We start from the raw sequence: 19,976 nt of genomic DNA, 5'->3' as shown, positions 1-19,976 counted from the left end.
GTCGCCCGGGGCTGCAGGGCCGCAGGGGAAGTCTGCCCCCAGAGCTCCTCTCTGAGGAACTAAGAGCCCACAGGAGGAGGGGACGGTGGCCTCCTAGAGGAGGAGCTTCAGCCAGCCTCTGCCAGGGCGGCCTCTGCCCTTGGAGACCAGCCCCCACCACCACGTCCAGCCTGCAGCCCTGAGGACAGAGAAGACAGGGACCCTGCCTGAGTCACCCCCTCTCTTCTCCCTCCCTGTTGGTGTCCTTCCTCTTGGGAGACTTTTCTACAATGTCACTCAATGGGCTTCCTCTAATCGGAGCCCTGAGTGACCCCAGGGCCATTGACGATTGTAAGGTCAAGAGACAAGGGAGGCCATTGGGGTGAGCAGGCCACCTCTCCTTCTTCCCTCAACAGCCACACAGTGTGACACCGTCTCTGCACAGCATACCTGGACACTGTCCCCAAGAAGTCACCGACCAGGGGACAGATACCTAGAATTCAGGCACTGGGCACACTGGGGTCTACCAGGCAGCATGAAGGAGTGCTCCCGCCCTGGATGGACATTGGTCTCAGGGGACTGTGCAGAGGAGACACTGGGCTGAGTTCTCTATGGTAAAACACCAAGGACGCAGAAGGACCCGGCTGACAGGTGACCTGAGGGACAGAGACCCAGGCTGAGGCCTCATGAGGAGGGACTGGCCAGGAAGACAGTGGGAAGGGAGGAGGCAGATTTTAAAAGGTGCAAAACGTCTCCTCAATCAGCAGCCACCAGGACGGACCCCTTCACGGCCATGCTCTCTGCTGCCCGGTTACTCCAGAGCATGTGGACCTGGGGCCTCCAGAGCTGGTTGGCTCTGCCCCCAGGAGTCCCAGGAACAGAAGGCACAGAGCACGAAATGCCAGTGTGGATGTCCCCCCTGGGGTGGCCAGGATTTCGTGTGAGCAGCAGCATGTGCCTGAGGATAGTGATTTGCAGCTGGGGCAGGTCGTGGGGGTCCTGGGAGGGGGAGCCCTGTGATTTGTGTGGGTTTTCCTTAAACCTTTTTCTGGGGGAGACGGGAAAGATGTGTCATGTGGGTAAATGACATCTCCATGTTGGGCTGGGGCTGTAGCCCAGTGGCAAAGCGCTTGCCTCGCGTGTGTGAGGCAGTGGGTGTGACCCTCAGCACCACATGAAAATAAATAAAGATATTGTGTGTCCATCTACAGCTGAAAAAAAAAACTCCATGTATTAGGGCCAAATGAGTGTCCTCCAGGACAGGCCACCAGAGCACCCAGGGCCACCGTTGTCCTGCTCCCCATGGCCACCCCTGCTCCCCTCGGGCAGCCCTTGCCTTCCTCTGCAGTTCTCCATCTGAGCTCACCCCCTCCAACACCATGGCTTCCTCTGAGACTCTGTGCACACAGAAAGTTGGGCTGTGTTTGTCCACTCAGCCCCATGGACCTATCCATTCCATGGTATCCCCAGAACCAGCTCCCTAACCTGGGGTGGGGTCGTGCCCTGTGATGGCTGGGGGGAGGGTGGGGTTCCACACGCAGCCCCCCCCCCACCCCCTGCATTGCCAGCTGCAGTCCCACCTGCAGCCCTCCTAGGCCCCCCGCTGCCCAGAGACCCTCCCAGCAGGAGCAACTGCAGAGCCCAGTGGTCAGAAGGGCTGCTCAGGACCCTCTATTTTCCACAGTCTCCAATTTGCAAAGAAAAACAGAAGAAAGGGAAGGAGAGACCTGGGGAAGCCACAGAGAATCTGCATGTAAGAGAGGAACTTCTGAGAGAGCTGGAGAAGCCCTCTTGTTCCACTTCCCCAATTTCAGAAGAAGACCCCCAGGTCAGAGTGGTGAGTGCTGTGGGCTGAATGCTGTGTCCCTCCAAAATTCACATGTTGACATCCTAACTGCTAAGGGGAGGGTCACAGGAGGTGGGTATTTGGGGAAGTGATTGGTCCTGGGGGCAGAGCCCTGATGAATGAGATTAGTGTCCTTACAGAAGGGACCCAAGGGAGCTCCTTTGCCCTTCTGCCACAGGAGGACACAAGGAGGAGGCAGGGTCGAGGAGGACACTGGCCTCCCCAGACATGGGATCTGCCAGCCCCTGGGCTGTGGGCTTCCAGCCTCCAGAACTGTGAGGAGCAAATCTCTGCTGTTCACAAGCCCCCAGTTGATGGCCTCTCCCCCACAGCCCAATGGACTCAGAAACCAAGTGGGTCCCCTCTTGCCTCTTGTCTGGGGCAGCCACCTCATCAAACGTTGTCCACCAGGGCTGACTGGGCTGGGGGAGGAGAAGTCCCGTCCGATGGGGAGGGAAGAACTGTCAAGTCTGTCCAGGGGACAAGGAGAAGCTGCATTCATGCCAAAGCCAGGTGGTGCCCATTCACACTGGGCCCTGAGGTCTGCAGCTGAGGGGTGAAGAGGACAGATCCAGTGGTTTCCTTGAGGGACAGCAACGTCTGGTTGGGGACACACAAGTCCCCAGACAATGCCAGTGCCACAGGGCAGGTGGCTGAGATGGGCAGGCCCAGCTGGGGGTGGAGGGGATCTTGCTCTTCTGGAGAGGAAGGTGAACTCTCAGGGGACACAGGCAGAGGGACATGGTGGGACGTCGGGCAGACCTGAGGGATATGGGTTACCCAGGGGACCCTGAGACAAAGGCAATCCTGGCTGAATTCCCCACACCTCTGAAGCCCCCTCTGCTGAAGTCCTCAGCCAGCACTGAGTCTATGCTCCGTCTGTGTCCACTCCCACTCTGCCCAGCAGGGAAAAGGGCGCTGCTCAGAGTGGGCGCTGCCTCTGCTCAGGACTGGCTCTGGCTTGGGCATGGGAGGACTTGGGGTGCTGTCCGTGGTGCTATGAGAGTGGGTTCTGACCCAGGAGATGCCCACAGCTCTGTGGAGGAGCCTGATCAAGAGTCTGCAGTCAGGGATCAGCACGTCAGGTGTGCCAGGGAGAGTCCAGGTCCACCTGGAAGGGGGCACTCAGGCAGGGGACAGATCTCTGCTTCTGTCCTGTCCACCCTCAGGAATGCCCTATGGCCCACACCAGGCTGCTGGCTCTGTCCCCATTTCACCCTCCCTACACCCCTGACTGAGAGGGGGGATTGTCCTTGGCAGGGGGACGGGGCAGCTGGTGTGCAGGTGGGTGAGCAGCTGTGGGAAACAGTCTCCAGACACAACCCAGACACCACCCACAGAACAAGGGGTTCCTCGGTCACTAGAGGGTTATTCCCATTCCCACAGCCCCTCCTCTTGGGGTGAATGGAGCCCATGGCTGCTCTGGCCCATAGAACGTGGAGGCTGAGAAGTTCTGAGACTGAGGAGGTCAGGCAGCCTCCACCCCACCCCATGGATCCCTGGGCACCTGGGCATCCTGGGCCTCTGCGGACAGAGACCCACGTGGAGGGGCACCAAGATGTCACATGTCCCACCCTGACAGAGGCCACCATCTCAGTGCAGCTGCCTGAGAGAGCCCAGGGCCAACCACCGCCCACTCACAGCAGGGGGACGTACAATCCAATGAGTCCTGGGGCTGATGGGCAGCAGTACCTGCCTGGAACAGCAGGCCACGGGGGCACAGTGAGGGAGAAGGTGGGACAGCAGCTGGGCTGCTCTTCTTGCTCACTGATCTGAGAGGACTGCTCTCAGCTGGCCACGAGGAGCCCTGTGTGAAGACCCTCTGGAGGTTTGCACTCGGTCAGCCTGGCCAGGCCAGAACTGCATTCCCAGAATCCTTTGCTCCACATGCTCCAGGCTAAAGTGGACCCAGGACCAGGTGGAAGGAGAAGCAGCCACAGGGCTGGGAGGGTCAGGAAGTCTGGGCTATTACAGGGATGGGTCACAGGTCATCAGGATCTGTTGGTCATCTCACTGCTGTGACGCAATAGCTCCTAACATCCAGGCCAGAGGGAGGGTCCTGGGGACAGCCACTGGGAGCAGGGATCACTGAGTGCTGGGGCAAGCACTGGTGGCCCAGGTGGACCCAAGTGGCCAATACTGAAATGTACAGCAACATGCAAACAACCAGGGAAAATGTCGTCCCTGATATTTCACTTTTACCAAGACAGTGACCTAGGACCTCTGACCTGACCTCTAGGGTCCTATTCACAGGTGCCCCATCCTCCCAGGAAAGAGGGCAGGATGAGGCCCATTTCAGAACTCATAATGCCCAGTGCCTAGTTAGGGGTGTGTGTGTGTGTGTGTGTGTGTGTGTGTGTGTGTGTGAGAGTGTGTGTGTGAGAGAGAGAGAGAGAGTTGGGGAGGGGGGAGAGAGCCAGGCAGACACTACAGACTCAGGCTGTTCTCTGATGCTATAATGAAGCAGCTGAGTCTGGTGATTTATAAAGAGCAGAAGTTCATTTGCCTCATGGCTCTGGAGGCTCCACAATGAAGAGCGTGGAGCCCCATCTTCTCCCCTGGGGGGGCTCCCTGCTGTGTCATAACATGACAGAGGGCACCACAGGGTGGGGTGGGGCAAGCCCGCCAGCCCAGGTCTCTTCTGACAAAGCCACGAATGCCATCACCCCATGAACTATTCTAATCCTACTCAACTCCCAAAGGTCCTTTCTCCTGTGGTTTTGGGGAACACATTTCTACATTTGGACTTTGAGGGACACATACAGCCACAGCAGATGACATTGAGTTACAAAGCAAGTAGGAGCCGGGCTGCCTGTTACCAGGTATTGTCATGGACGGGATTTCTGTCCCCAAATGTCCCATGACCCCAATCACATCTGTAACCTGAGAACACTGGGGTGGCTGTGCCCACTGCAGGTGACACAGAGGCAGACCATTAAAGCCACAGATTTATGGGGGACAACAAATCTAGAATGCAACAGAGCCTCAGGGTGGGGTAAGGACAGTACAGTGTTACCAAGGGAACGTTCAGGTGGCAGGGGACAGTCCCCTGGGATTCCCACCAGCATCTCTCCTCAGAGCACTTGGTGCTGAGGTCCCTGCCCTGCAGGCCCCACCCAGGCTCCCCCAAGCTCAGCGTGTGACACCTGAGAGGACTTCAGCAGAGCTCCTGAGTTGATCACGGGCTGATCAAGGTGTCCTGGGACAGGAACCTGCCTGCAGGGGAACAAGGACTTCCCATCTCTGACCCCAGCCTTCCCCACGTGAGCTTGGGCTCCTGGCCCTGCCGTGGGGTGGCAGAGACCCACCCTTTCCTTCTTACTTGGAACGTCACTGAAGGCGGTGGTGCCCGGGGAGAGCAGGTCTGGGACGAGATGCAAGTTCCTGCTCAGTGTGGGGGTGCGGCCACGGATGCTGCCCCCCTCCGTCTACAGCCAGAGTCAGCACAGAAGGTGGAGTCTGGGGTCCCTCTAGTACGTCTGTCCCCAGGAACCAGGCACTCAGTGTCCCTAACCCTGAACTCTCCCTGGGGTCCCCACTGCTCTCAGGGTCCTGGAGTCCTGGCCCCACTCCTAGGAGACATCCAGCTGGAGAGTTCCTCCACTCACCCGGCCCCAGAACACAGCGTGCGTGGTGCCTGATGTCACCTTCCCAGATACAGAGCAAGGACCTGGGAATGGCTGCCAGCGCCCTGCTCTTTCTGACCTGTGGTCAACCTTCTCCTTCCAACCTGACCCTGACCCCGTCTGTCTGGAGGCCCATGGAGGTGGCTCAGCACACAGTGAAACTGTCCTCCCAAGACAGGGACCTGGGGAGCCCAGGCCATGGGCGGTGCTGTCCACGGTGCTGAGCAGCGTTGGTGGGGCCTGGGCTTAAAACCCACCCAGCTCTGCAGAGGAGTCAGGGCCCACAGGAGGGGACCCAGCTCAGACCAGGAGAGTGGGCAGGAAGGTCTGGCCTGTCTGACAGGAAGGATCTGGGAACAAGCAGACCTCGTCCATGGGCTGGGATCTGGAAAGCTGCCGTCTCCTTCCTGGTCCATCTTGGACTCTCCTGTTGTCCCTGCTCTTTTAGGAACACTGAGTCTCCAGGAAACCTCATGGGGCCTAAGATTGAAAATCCCAAACCTGAAGAGAGAAGGATTCAGGGAGATGGGCCATGGGCACAGAGGGGGGCAACTGAGTGACAAGGACTCATGGGTGAGGGGCCCTCTATTCCAGAGATTGATCACCATAATACCAAGAAGTGGGTCACTCTTCCTTAGGTTGGTCTTCCAGCAGGGTTCTTTAAAAGGTGCTTCTCGCCAGACTTTGCTGGTGCAGTTTATGCTAATTCAACAGTTTCAGGGGATCCAGGAGAGACCAGATGACTTCCCCTTTCCTGAGTGTCGGCTGTGCTCTGTGACAGCCCTCCTACAGGTACAGTGAATGAACATACAGACTGTAGGTCCTCAGTGCTCTAACTCTGGATCCACAGAGAGCATAAGATGAGGAGTGAACCATCTGTGGCCCCCCAACTCCCCCCTTTGGGTTCAGGACCCTCCCATCTTCTCCCCACTCCCACTCCCCATAACAAAACCAGAGCTACCCAGGCCTTCAACAAGTCTGGGACCCAGGCACTAGACTCCTTTCAGAGACACTTAACTACTGTGGTCTTGGAGCTTGAGTCAAGAGTAAGGGATCCTCCTGGGGCCACCAGGGACAAGTTCTAATGAGAGGGGAACTTGGCCACAATCCTAAAGAATAAGAAGACTCCTGGGAGTCTGTCCCAAGCATTTTTCTGCATGTGGAAAAATCTCAAAATCATCAATGCTCGCACTACGACCACCTTATTATCTACTCTGCAAAACAAATGCCACAAGACTCAATGGATCTTACACATATTTCAAATCTCATGGTTTCTCTGGGTCTGAAATCAGAGTGCAGCTTAGTCATGTCCTACAGCACAAGGTCTCTCACAGGCCCTGATTCCAATGGATGCTCTAGTCATTTGAAGGACAAGGGAAGGAGTCCCCCCAGGACGACTCTCGAGGTTGGGGAAAGGAGTCAGGTCCTGAAGCTGCTGGGTGGAGCACCAGTCAGAGACACTGATTTATTAACGACAGCAGACACACGTTCAAGGCAGAATGCAGGCCATCTTGCGGGTGAGAAGCTTCTGGAATAAAGAAAAGAATTCACGTTCAAGGGAGAGCATGGGCCATCTCCAGGGGAAACAGCAACACCTTGGTCTGGGGTGTCCATATTTACACAGGGACAGTAGTTAGGGACTGCACTAGAGGGGAGCAGGGCTGTTTCTCTGGCCCTTGTGCATTGCCCTCGAGTCCATCTTTGCAGACAGGGCAGGGGCTGAGGACCTGAGTTGGTGGCCCAGGAGGGCTTGTTTGGCCAGTGGCTCATGGGCGCTTCTCTTTTGAGACTCACTATAACTTTACATTTCTGCATCCCCAAGTTCCTCCCTCAGGGCCAGTGCAGGGCCACCCTCAGACAAGTAGGATGACACTGCATGGACCAAAGTCCCCAGGGCCACAGAAAGACAGAGACCTGGCAGGGACGGGCCAGACCACTGTCCCCTCTACCAGGCATCAGTTGCTTCAATGACCCTACAGAGAGCAAGGCATGTTGAGGTGGAAGGTGGGCAGGGCTCCAGTACAGTCTGAGGAAGGTGGCTTTATCGTGATGGCACTGGGAAGCCCTGCCAGGGTCCTCACAGGGAGAGACACTCATCCATCGGGGAACTATGAGGGAAGACTCTGGTTCTGATGGAGATTCGAGAAAGGCGGGCCAGGGAAGCCTTTGGAACCCTCAGTTTTGGGTCTCCAGCATCTCGGGATCCCATCAAGACCTGTGCCACCCACCGTCCTCCACCCTGAGCTTCACCCCAGGTCCACGGTAAAGCAGAGGGTAGTCGTCTCACTGCCCGAGGTCTGCACGGAGGACCTCAACTGCACCCACCATCACAGCTCTCTCACACACTCACCTGTGCACACGCACCACTACCACCCCCAGGGCCAACACAGACCCACTCCATCCTCGTCCTCCGAGATGCCCCACGCATGCGCGTTCTGCCCTGTACAAGTCCCCAGCCTGTGCACCCCCTTCACTCTCTCCCCGCAACCCCTCCTCAAAGGGTGCAAATCCTATGTTCTATAATTCCTGTAGCCTATAGTGTCGCACAGAACCAGGAAATCAGGACAAAGCTGTTATCCTCCACGCGATCCAGTGGCCAAAGCTTTCTGCCAGAGCAACAGCAAGGACTGCTCAGCGCCCGCGCAGGCGCAGAGGAGATGCCCAGCAGTGCCCTTGGAGCATCAGGCCAAATGGAAGCCTGGACCACAGGCTTGGAGGGAATCCCCCAGCCTCAGGCTCCCTGAGGACTGTTGCATTCTGGGAGTCGTAGGCCAGGCAACACCGAGGCCTGGAGGTGACCAAGACGTGCAGAGGCAGGAGGGGGCGGAGCTGCGTGTCGGGAGCAGGGTCTGCACCTGCCAAGTCTGGGATCCCAGCAGCCGGGCCCTGAGGGTGTGGGGGTCTGCAGAGGGGGGAGGACGGCTCTGGGGAGAGTCCACAGCACGGCACTGGGAGGCCCTCTCGTCCAGGCTCCCTTGTTTCCCAGTCACCATCCATGGAGGGGACACACAGCTGGTCCAGCCATGGAGGAAGTGGGCACATGCTGGACACTGGTGCTGGGGACAGATGGCGGGAGCTGAGGTGGATCCGGTGAGCAGGGAGACCAGGGTCAGAGTGGACAGACATCAGGGAGGCCAGGCTTAGGAGGAAAGAAAATCCAGGTGGTGACTGAGGGGACCAGGGAGGTACAGCAAGGTCCAGGTGGGGACCCACCTGGCTCTGCTGTAGAGAGGGGCCCTGAGCCAGTAGCCACACAGGACCCCAGCAGGAAGGGTGGCCTTCAGGATGGGGACAGGCAGCTTACTTGCAGCCATGGGGAGGTGGCCAACCTAGGGCCATGATGGGGGAGGGTCCCTGAGCAAGTGGGATGCTGAGACGCTGCGTCACTGACCTGAGACTACCCGGTGACACTGTTTCCAAGCTCCACGCCCACAGCTGGCCTAGCTGCCCTCTTCCTGGGGGACCTCACTCTGAGGGAAGAAACCAGGGCCCTCAGGGGGCAGCATGGGTACAGTGGGCAGGGGTCCCCTGCCCTGTGCCCTGTCAGGGGACTGGAGGTGACTGAGGGAAGCCAAGGAGGCTTGGTATGAAGACCTCTTTGATGTCACCCGCTTCCACCCATATTGGGCCAGAACTGGGGACAGACAGCGATGGCCCATGGCCCAGGCAGCACCCACTCAGCCCCTGCCTGGCCGGAGCAATCTTCACCCCTTTGGGTCCCCAGCGCTGGGACTCTGGGATTCAGTGCCAGGTGCCTGCCCTGCCCACACCTCCTCTCCACCCCTGGGCAGCGCTGACCTGAGCAAGATGAGGCAGAGGCCGAGGAGCAGGATCTTGACAGCCACCTCCCCGATGGCCACCAGGACCACCTGGGCCATGGGCTCTGACTTCCCTGCAGAAAAGTGGACGAGGCCAGAGTCACCTGCTAATCCACAACCCAGGGCCCTCCTCCCACCTGAGGCCATGGACATGGCTCCTCCAGGCCTGCTCCATCCCTAGTGTGGGGCCATCAGCCCAGGCCTCCCCCAGGCCCTGACTGCCCAGCAGCTGGACCCCAAGCACTGTCCAGCCTCACAGTTGACTTGAAGCTGAGCAGAGGACCCTCATATCCCCTGCTGGGCACGTGGGCATTTGCTCAGAGGCCTGGGACCTGCAGGTCCTTCCTGGGCTAGGGTCTGGTGAGCAGCCCACAGTGACACTCACTCTGCAGTGACAGGCTCAGGGAGATGTGCTGGGAGCCCAGAGGGTTCTGAGCATGGCAGGTGAATTCCCCTCCCCACCTGAGGTGCTCTGCAGACAGCTCCAGCACCCCAGGGTCCATGGTCTGCGGGGGATACTGAGTCAGGTTCCCCCAGGACCAGCTCAGCCTGGCAGGGGGACGGCTGTCGACAACACAGAGCAGACGCAGAGATTGACCCTCCAGGACGGAAAGAGATGAGCCATTCCCCAGGGTTGTGGATTCTGTGGGGAAAGAGACAGAGGGTCAGAGTGACTAAGAGAGCAAAAGAAAAGAGGAAGAATTCAGGAGACAGTAGAGGGGTCGATTCAGGGACAGACACGTAGACTGAGAGGAACAGAGACCCAGAGATGGAGAGCACGACCCTGGGCCCTGACTCAGCCCCCGCCCCTCCCTGGGTGGTGTAGATCCGTCTCTGTCCTGATGGGCTCTGTCCCCTGGACTCAGGCCCCAGGTATCTCAGAGGAAGCGTCTTGGGCTTCACAGGATCCTCAGGCAAGTTGTGAGTCCAGCCCTAGATTCCAGGTCCCCAAGGGGCCCTCGGTGACACTTCAGATGCCAGACTTTCCTGGGGTCTCTTGCCCTGTACCACACCCTCACCTGACGCCAGCCTCTGGTTTATCAGCCTATTTCTAAGAGGGACTCACTCCCAGGCACTCAGAGTCTGATGGATTGGGGACCCAGGAGCAGGTGTCCCTAAGGCCCCGTGACAAGTGATGGGGACAGCAATGTAAATGAGACAATGAGACGATGTGGTCAGGAGGGCTTCCTGGAGGAGGCGTAGCTTCCTTACACACAAAGTACCCAGTGAAGGTCAAGTTTGGCAAAGGTGATGGGAGGTGGAAGGGGCTCCCCAAGGGGAACAGAGAGCGCCCAAGGACCAAGGCCCGAGGGCACCAGGGAGAGCCCAGGACCTGCAGGGCAGGTGGGAGGGGTGTGCAGGGCAGGTGGGGGGCGGACTCACACAGGGCCTCAGAGGTCAGGGGGGGAGCTTGTTCTTGGAAACTCAGAGGGGGACATCAGAGCTGCCACAGAGCCTGATGAATGTGACTCAGGACAGACCTCCACCCGCTCCCTGTACAGTCAGCCAGCTCCAAGGGAAAGGCCAGGCCTGGTGTGAGGAGGAGGGGCCCCTCAGGCCTGGACAGAGCTTCCCAGAACCAACAGCCAAACAGGACATCACCTGGGCACTGAGCAGAGGGGGATGGGAGTCCCCGGAACTGCCCCTGGGAAGAGGCCTCCTCCAGGGAAGACAGTGCCCATGCAGATCACGCCACCCAGTCGTCACCAACACGGGCAAAGAGGCCTCGGACCCGCTCTCCCCCTCGGTCCTGGGAGGGGACTCCCTGGAGACCCTCTGCCTTTCCTCCAGGTCAGAGGGACAGAGAGCCAGCTCCTGTGGTTTAGGAATTTACGCCACTGACCCACGCGGGAGGGACACAGGAGACTGTTCCCTGCACAGTCCTGTCGGGGGATGACCAGGGCTGGGCGCATGGCACCAATTTGGTTGTCAGAGGACGCCCACAGAACAGGGTCCATCTGGGCAGTGGGACACCCTCACCACCGAGAACGAGGACCCTGAGTACTACTGACATGCAGTGACCTCTCAGTCCTCAGGTGCACAGTCCAGGGCTCAGCGCAGCCTGAATGGACACTGGCCACTTTTGGGAGGGACCTAGGCTCTGGGGACAGACTGCTGTGCGTGTTCTGCGTGTGCCCTGGACTGTGCCTCCTCCCACAAGCACTTAGAGCAAAGCTGTTGGGGAATAAGAAGAGGAGGCTGGAGGCGGGTCCAGGAGGAGGCTGGGAGGGGGCCTGGGAGCCCAGTTCTGGTGTAGAGTGTCACCCTGTCCCTGTGGGGGTGAGGGGCAGACGCTGGAGTCCAGGGAGCCTAGGAGGGTGGGGACAGGAGCTCAAGGCAGCCATGGGGCTGTGGTGAGGAGGGGTCATTGGGTTCTAGAACACAAGGTTCTGTCACCAGGTGAGTCCAGGCTGAGGGGACCCAGCCCTGCCCTGAGCTGAAGAGGCCCTGCCCCCCAGCCCCAGCGAGGCCCCTCCCTACCTGGGCCAGCTCCTGGGGACACAGTTACAGTCAGGTTCTGTGGAGAGTCTGGGGCAGGGAGACACGCAGACCTGTCAGTGGGAGGCTGGGGACGTCATCCCTCTGTCCCAGGAGCCTCATGGTGGGGAGGGGTGGAGGCTGCATCCTCCTGGCCCAGCCCCCACATGATTTCAGGACCCAGCACCCAGTGTCCAGGGTCTGACCCCTCTCCCTGCTCCCCCAGGGACCAGCCCCATCAGAGACCCAGGTGTCCCAGCCCAGCTCTTACATGAGATGTTCAGGTGGACGGTCTTTGTCCTGGTCACACGGGCCCCAGGCAGGGTCACCTGGCAGGTGAGGTTGGTGCCATGGTCCTGGGGCCGCGGGGTGAGGGTGAGCACCGAGGAGTGGGTGGTCCTGGGGTCCAGGGAGGACACAGAGGGCCCTACCCAGGAGAAGGTGGGCGGCGTCCCCTGCTCACAGGCCCAGGGCACAGAGCAGGTCAGGTTGCTGGGACGGCCAGACTCCAGGGTCCCAGGGACGAGGATGTCAGGGGTGTGGGTCAGGGCTGGTGAGCAGAAGGGGACAGGCAGGGTCAGCAGGGAGGGTGGGAGGTGGGGCCCTGAGAGAAGCTCAGGCTCTGACCCAGCTGCTCCCTGAGCCCCTATGATTGGTCCCCAACCTTTCAGGGTCCCACCCAGCCCTGCCCTGCTGCCTCGTAACCTCCTGAGACTGCCTTGAAGCCGGTGCCTTACCTGTCACATTCACTGAGACCATGACATATAGGTAACTGTATCTCAAGTGATCTCTCTCCACCCGAAAATAGTAGGACCCCGCGTCCGTCTTCCTGGCGTCTCTGATGCTCAGGGAGCAGTTGTGGGTTGTTGGGTCCCCAAGGAGCTGGAACCGGCCCTGGGTCTCCTCCCGCACTTTGTGGCCAGGGTTATTGGTGGCCACTAGAGCATCCTCTTTCCTGTCCCGTACATGGAACCAGTAGCCATGAACTGGGTTCCAGTTAGTCCAGCTGCTCCAGGGGTAGAAGAATTGGCAGGGCACATGGACACACAGGCCCTCCTGCACTGTCACCTCCTTGGGCACGTTAAGGGTGTAACCCGGCTGGGCATAATGCCCCTGGCCCTCCACCCGCCCACAGCCCCGCAGCAGGGGCAGCAGCAGCAGCAGCAGCAGCAGCATGTCTCTGGGGCCACAGGGGAAGTCTGCTCCCCAGAGCTCCTCTCTGTAAAGTTAACAGCTACAAGACAGGGAGGAGCCCCACAGGAAGGGGACAAGGAGGGATGGTGACCTTCTAGAGGAGGAACATCAGCCCGCCTGGACCAGGGTGGCCTCCGCCCTTGGAGAGCAGCCCCCACCACCACCCTGTAGCCCCGAGGACAGAGATAGCAGGGACCCTCCCAGAACACCCCATCTCCTCCCTCCCTGTTGACATCCTTCCCCTTGGGTGACATTTTCTGCAGTGTGAAATGGCTCCTCTCTAACCAGACTCTTGAACGACTCCTGAGGCCCTCGCTGTTCTTGGAATGAGGCATGAGACTCAGGGTCAGGAACAGCCAGTGTGGTGTCAGCCTCTGGGCAGTGCACACATCCTCCCTACACACAGCAGACCTGGACAGTCCCCAAGGAGTCACCGTCTAGGGCCTGATGCTAAGTTCCCAGGCACCCAAAGCTTCTGGGGAAAGGAGCTAAAACTGAATATTTGTGTTTTGTGCATTTGAAGACTATTTGGGCACGTGTAGAAGTTTAGAAATTTTATACTTTGGGGGCTGGGGTTGTGGCTCAGTGGTAGAGTGCTTGCCTAGCACGTGCGAGGCCCTGGGTTCGATCCTCAGCATCACATAAAAGTAAATAAATAAAGTAAAGGTGTTGTGTCAACTACAACTAAAAAATACTTAAAAAAAGAAATTTTATACTTTTCTTTTGTATGAAATCTTTGATCTCTATGAAGTTTACTTTGTTATCTAGTAGAAATGCACTTTGCACTAAAAACTCATTCATCTGATAGTAGATAGGGGCACCATCTACACTCTGTTAGTGCTTGCCTGTATCATTTGCCATCTGTAATTTTTGATGATCATATATTGGGTATGTTAGTGGGGTTTTGCGACATTTAATACATGCCTACAGTGTGCACTAGTCAAATCCAGTCTTCCATCATCCCCACACTGCTCCTCCTGCTCCAACCACTAGTTACCACTACTCTACATTTAGGTTGACTACTGTTTTTAAACTCCCACATAGGAGAGAGAATATCCAGTACTTGCCTTTCTGCATCTGTTATTTCACTTAACGTAATGTCTTCCGTTTGTCTGCAAATACAGGATTTCATTTTTTGTGGCTAAATACTATTGCATGGTGAATATACACACATTTTTAAGTTCACTCATCCATGGATGATCACCCTGGTTAATTCCATATCTTAGCTCTATTGCAAATACTGTTGCAATAAAAAAATGGGTGTGTGGGCATCTTTTTGGTATGCTGATATCATTTCCTTTGGCTAGACACCTGGAAGTGGCCTAACTGGTCACATGGTCGGTCTATTTTTAGTTGTTTTTGAGGAAGCCCATATTGTTCTTCATAGTAGCGTTGAGATTCTCACCAACAGCATATGAGAGTTCCTTTTTATCCACATTCTCACCACCATTTGTTATTTTTGTTGTTGTTTTTAAATAACATCTATTTTAACTATTACCATGGCTAATGTTATTGAACATTTTTTCATATATTTGTTGGCCACTTGTATTTCTTTTTAAAGAACTGCCAATTCAGATCATTTGCATTTTTTTCAATTAGATTACTTGTTTTTTAAAGTTTTTGTGAGTGCTTATAGATTCCGGACATCAGTCCTTTGTCAGAGTGACTGGCGTGCACTTTCCAGGTTCCTGCGGGCGTTGGCCCCGTTGATCATTTCCTTGGTGTGCAGAAGCTTTTGAGTTTTGCAGTCTTTCCCGTCAACCCTGTGAGCCCTCACGTTTTATTTCTGGCTCTTGTGTTTTATTCATTCTTGCAAAGGCTTGGATGTGAGTCCTTCTCTCCTCTGGGAAGAAGTGAATTTGACAGAACTGGACGCTGTCCTCAGTGTCCAGTGCTGAGCTGGGCGGGTTGTTAGAAGGCTCCGCTGTGGGGGATACATGTGCAGAGGCTGGGGCTTCTCTTTCGGAGGTGGAGCCTGAGCTCTTGGGAAGGAATCTGCAGAAGGGATGTGACCTGGACCCCCACGTGTGAGGAGGTGCACAGTCTGTGGACGCCACACACACTGGGCGCTGCTTGGAGACTTTCTGGGCCGAGATGAGCCAGGACTCACTCTCACATCCACTGCCTTGCCTGGTCATCATCCCAGAACTGCCATCCTCTTCTGCCCCTGGGGATTTGCTCCTTGGACTCTCGGCTGGGCCTGCTGGTCTCTAGAGACAGGAATGGACACTGCCTGTCAGGCTGGGAGCAATGGACCAATGCTGGGAGCAATGGAGCCAACAGGGTCTGTTAGAAATAACTCCTGCTTCTGAATTTGGAAAACATTTTCCATCTGTGTAGGTGAGGGCTAAGGAGGAAGTGATGGGAATCAGGGACTTGAAGGATTCTCCTTTAATGGGTACATTATTGGATATTGTTTAACATTTTCTCGTTTTTTTTTGCTTGTCCATAAAATTTAGAATTAGCTTGCCAATTTCTGTAAGACCTCTTGCTGAGAGTTTGTTTGGGATTGCTGTGAATTTGTAACCTAATTTGGGGAAAACGTGTGCCTTACCTATATTAAGTCTTCCAATTCCTGATCATAGGAGATATCCATCTAAGAAAATATGTAAATATATATGTTCTGCATACCTAGGTAAATATATATGTTTACATACAAATATATTCATTTCTCTCAGTAATTCTTCTCAGATCATTAAACTTTTATTTTTCCTTCAAAAATATTTGTTTTCTCTACCTATCTAATGAATTCACGTGGGGTTATTTATATTTTCCCCTTATTACCCTTTAATATTTGTAGGAGTCACAGTGGAATCTTCTCTTGCATTCTTCTTACTGGCAATTTGTCTCTCTTTCTCCTTGATTGAGAAATATATGACCAGATAATGTATAAATATCTATATACGTATACATGTACACACACATATCACACGTATGGATACACATCCTACGATCATCTTTCAATGCTGGTGTTAGGGTTTGGATCTGGATGTCCCCTGAAGGCTCACGTGTTGAAGGTGTGGTCCCCAGTGCAGCAATATTCAGTGGTGGGGCTTTGAGAAGTGATTGGATCATGAGGGTTCTGACCTCATCTCCTTAAGAAGATGGAGTGGTGGGACCATCCACAGCAGACTGGCTGGTTTGCCCTGAGGCTGGCTGCCTGCTGGCTGCAGGAACTTGGGTCAGTTGTTTCATTCTGTGCCTCGGGCTTCTCTTCTGTAAAACAGGGGTCATAATCGCAGCTCATGGGTCTGTTGTGAAGAACAGAACAGTGCCTGGGACACAGGCAGCTCTAAATGAGTGCAGTCATTGCTACTGTTGATGTTAGTTAATAATAAAGCCAGGTTTTTAGAAGAATAGCCACACAATGGGAGGGAAATCTGGCAATATGCTAATAAGTACAGGTTGAGCTCCCCTCATCTGAAACTCTGAAATCTTTAGTGCTCCAAAATCCAAAACATGTTGAGTATCAATATGATGCCACAAGGGGAAAATTCTGTCCCTTACTTCGTATTGTTGCAGTCAAAATGCAAGAGCGTAGAGGAAGGAGAATAGGAGGGGAGGAGGGGAGGAAAGAAGGGGGCAGTACTGAAATGGAGTAAATCAAATCCCATTCATGATGTTTTTGTCAGAATGAGCCCAACTCCTAGGTACAACTGCAAAGCACTAACAAAAGAAAAAAATCACGAAATTATTTTTAAAAAATGAAAAAAATGCAGGAATTTCTAGGGGAAAGGATGATGGCCAGCATCTCTCTGTGGGGTTCTTTCTGCCCGGGGGAATCCAAGCCACCCGAAAACTTACAATCTCGGATGATTAGTGAATAACAAAGCACAAATACTCAGAAATATATTTACAGGAAGTGAAGCCCCTGACAGATCTAGTCCACATGGGCTCTGGAACTAGACAAAGGGAAAATGGCTCCCGTGGTTTATTTAAGGGGGTCCATCAAAGGCAGGGGTAAGGTTTCAAGGGCGGAATCTTGCTTCATGATATCTTGCAGTCAGCAGGTTGATTGACATCTTGGCAGGTTACACCCATCTCAGGTGCTGTGTGGGCCAAAGCAGAGTAGGAAAGAGATTCACATTGTCCCTGGGCAACTGACCAGAGGAAATGTCCACTGGTTATTCCCAGACACCAGATATCTCTATCCATGAGGCATCCAAGAATGGTGACCCACATGCAACCCATGAACAGCTGGTGACACAGGCATGCTCAAATTGTTATGTAAAATTATCTTCAGGCCATGTATTTAAGGTGTATCGGAAACATAAATGAATTTCATGTTTAGAAAGATATCTCATTATGTCTATGCAAGTACTCCAAAGTCTGAAAAAATCAGAAATCCAGAACACTTTTTGTCCCAAGCATTTCTGGTAAGGTAAAATGAACCTGTATACAGACAGATAAATGAATAGCTGACACATGTAATTATTCACTCCTGAGAAAAGTTAAAAGCTGTGCAAGAGAAGAAAAGTCATCGCAGTGTATATGGGCAGCCCTATGTAGTTCAGTCAGTCATGTAACAGGGAAGATGGATCTGGTCAGAAATGGACTCGCTCTTGGAGGCATGGGCATGTGCTGGGGATGGGAGTGAGTGATGCACCGGTCTCAACCCAAGAACCTGAGAGGCAGCAAGATGAGCATGTTACTGAAAGACAAGGAGGTGTAGGGGCAATAGACCCCTGTGGTCCACTCTCAGAGGGAGGATCAAACTGGCTTCAGGGACAGCAAGTCCAGGATCTGCTCCTTCCTGCACCTGCTCTCCAGATGAACAGCTTCTGCAAACTCATAGATTCAGTATTATCCACTTTGGTCCTCCACTGTTAGGGCTATGGACTTATTCATTCTGCATAACTCCTCTTCCTATGTAAGTGCATGCTTTTACCTTTTAACCTGACTCTCCCTGTTTTCTGCCCTTCACACTCCTGTTCTACTGTTTCTATATATTTCACTCCTCCTCCCCCTTTTTTTCTCTATATAAGTGAGACTGGAGCTTAGTCCTTTGGTGACCATGAACTGCTGGTACCGCCGGTTATTGGTGACGAGTCCTGCTTCCTCACGTGATGAAGTATAACATTGGAGAACCACCTGGAGGCAAGCATATAAATCAGGGTTTATTTGAAAAAGGGGTAACATAGACTTCTCCTGGGAGGGAGGAGGGGGCCACAGCTGGTATCCTGGCATCCCCAGAAGCCACAGGTGTTCTGTTTCTATAGGTCTTTGGCTTCCTTTGTTCTCCTGCCCTCTTCCTCTTAACTTTCTCCTTCCTACTTATGTGACTTGGCCTAGGAAATGCTCAGAGGGATGGCCAAAAGGTGGGCACCAGGTGGGCTGAAGGGGGGAGGGCAGGATGGTGCCGCCCAGGACACATTGATTAACAACCTTATAGCTCCCCGTAGGCAGGGCCACTCCTGGGACAGGTGACCTTAGCAGCAGGTTGGAGCAGGGGCAGGTTCTTGATAAGGGTGGAGGAAGGGCTGAAGGAATTCACATTTCAAACCCTCAGGAGACAGTCTCCAACTTCCTGGACTCACTCAAAATTGGCCTCCTTGATCCCACCTGACTCGATTTACCTGCCTAAACTGACTGCCTGTCTGATCTGGCTTCACTGCTTCCAAATCATTATGTATAAGAAAGTTCACTTCAGTTGTTCACCTTTTCGATCCTCCCTGGGCTCTACTTCCCATTTTCCAACAGCCCACATGATTTTCAATTTTTAGTAATTCAGAAGAAGAAAAATAAAAAAAGCCTTTTAATTAGTGTGAAAAATACAGAGAAAAGTTTTTTTTTCAGAATACACACCAGTTTCTCTAAGAAATATATGCGCATATATTATATATTATACATATGAATATATTACATGCATGTGTGTGTGTGTAAGTTAGGAGACAGAGAAGATGGTGGGAACACAAGACTAAGAGGATAATTCTACAAAATGAGCCCACTGTGCTCACCCCACCTGCTTTCTTTTTTGCCTAAAAGCAATCTTCCTGCAGCCCTGACTGGCCGAAGTGGACAGGTGATGTCACATTCCTCAGCAAAAGGAGGCAGGGGTGAAGGTCAGGCAGTCAGTGTAGGTGATGAAGGATGAGGTCCCAGTGGATGAGGACTGGTAGGCAAAGAGAGACAATGGATTGCTAACAACTATCCTCTGCACCACTGCTCTTGGAAATGTATGCAGGGAAGAAAGAGAAGACGGTAAAAAGGGGATTCTAGGGTCTATATGTTATGGGCCAGGCTAGGCAATGACCAAACAGATTCCATTTACCCTGAGACTCCATATCGTGTAAGAAATGCTTATCCTGTGGGAAAGCCCCATCTCTGTACCCAAATTAATAGTTACCTAGAAATTCTTATACAATGTAAAATTGTTCTCTTTGCTTTCTATATTTCTTGGGCAATGAAGCCTTGTCAGAGATTAATCATCTAGACGTTCTCTAACTTGTACTCAAATAGGGTCATTTTGACCCACTTCCTTTCTGCTTGCTTGCTTCTTTGCCAACCTGGAAAGTCCTGTGGGAAATACCAATTTACCCACTGCATTGTCTCGTTAACTGCCCAATTCAGCTTCTGTACTTGCTTGCTTACATTGGCTAAAACCCCAAATGTCCCTTTTGTGTTGTTTTGGTTTAAATATGAGGCCACCTGAAGGCAGGCGTGACACTCTGACCATCTCGCTTATAGAGAGTAGAGTGTCTGCCGCTGGCCAGCAATAAAGGCTCTATTGGCATAAAACCGTGTGGTCTGGGAGTTATTCGAGGGTCTCCGTGTAATATTCGTTTTTGGTATAACATAAAAAAGCTAGTTGCACATCTTCTCACGGGCTCTTGGCTCTGAAGCCCTACTTTTCTTTGAAGAAGTCTATCTCTATCACTTTCTTAAATAAAACTTATTCTCTACGCTTGTCTAGGCTTTGCTCTGTTGAATCTTCAACACTGGGGAACATGAACCCGGTTCCTGACCTGCAACGGACTGATACACACAGACACACAGACACACAGACACAGACACACACACACACACACACACACA

General features: G+C 53.9%; 1 protein-coding gene across 6 annotated transcripts; it reads right to left on the bottom strand.

Moving 5' to 3' along the window:
- Positions 1-6,696: 6,696 nt before the first annotated feature.
- Positions 6,697-12,972, bottom strand: LOC114083614 (sialic acid-binding Ig-like lectin 13). 6 transcript variants are annotated; one of them, XM_071604388.1, is made up of 7 exons: positions 12,485-12,961; positions 12,019-12,297; positions 11,751-11,798; positions 9,732-9,912; positions 9,250-9,343; positions 8,843-8,921; positions 6,892-6,979 (listed from the first exon to the last, which is right to left on the bottom strand). In XM_071604388.1, the coding sequence occupies exons 1-6, from the start codon at positions 12,921-12,923 to the stop codon at positions 8,892-8,894; spliced, it is 1,071 nt and encodes a 356-aa protein (XP_071460489.1). In that variant the 5' UTR covers positions 12,924-12,961; the 3' UTR covers positions 6,892-6,979; positions 8,843-8,891. The 6 variants fall into 6 exon arrangements, with proteins under 6 accessions (XP_071460485.1, XP_071460489.1, XP_071460486.1 ...); XM_071604385.1 differs by having other exon boundaries at positions 9,655-9,912; positions 12,485-12,960; XM_071604384.1 differs by lacking the exon at positions 8,843-8,921 and having other exon boundaries at positions 6,697-6,979; positions 9,655-9,912.
- Between the last annotated feature and the right edge of the window lie 7,004 nt (positions 12,973-19,976).

This window comes from Marmota flaviventris, chromosome 18, assembly GCF_047511675.1.
Source record: "Marmota flaviventris isolate mMarFla1 chromosome 18, mMarFla1.hap1, whole genome shotgun sequence".
NCBI lineage: Eukaryota > Metazoa > Chordata > Mammalia > Rodentia > Sciuridae > Marmota > Marmota flaviventris.
Note: the sequence above shows the minus strand (reverse complement) of the source record. Positions and strands in the feature narration are given on the sequence as shown.

Coding starts and splice junctions, on each gene's coding strand:
- LOC114083614 (XM_071604384.1), bottom strand. CDS start 12,923: ATGCTGCTGCTGCTGCTGCTGCTGCTGCCCCTGCTGCGGGGCTGTGGG. Junction 9,344..9,654: donor CCTGAGCCTGTCACTGCAGA/GTGAGTGTCACT, acceptor ACTTTTCTGCAG/GGAAGTCAGAGCCCATGGCC. Junction 6,980..9,249: donor CTCTGCCTCATCTTGCTCAG/GTCAGCGCTGCC, acceptor TCTTTATTCCAG/AAGCTTCTCACCCGCAAGAT.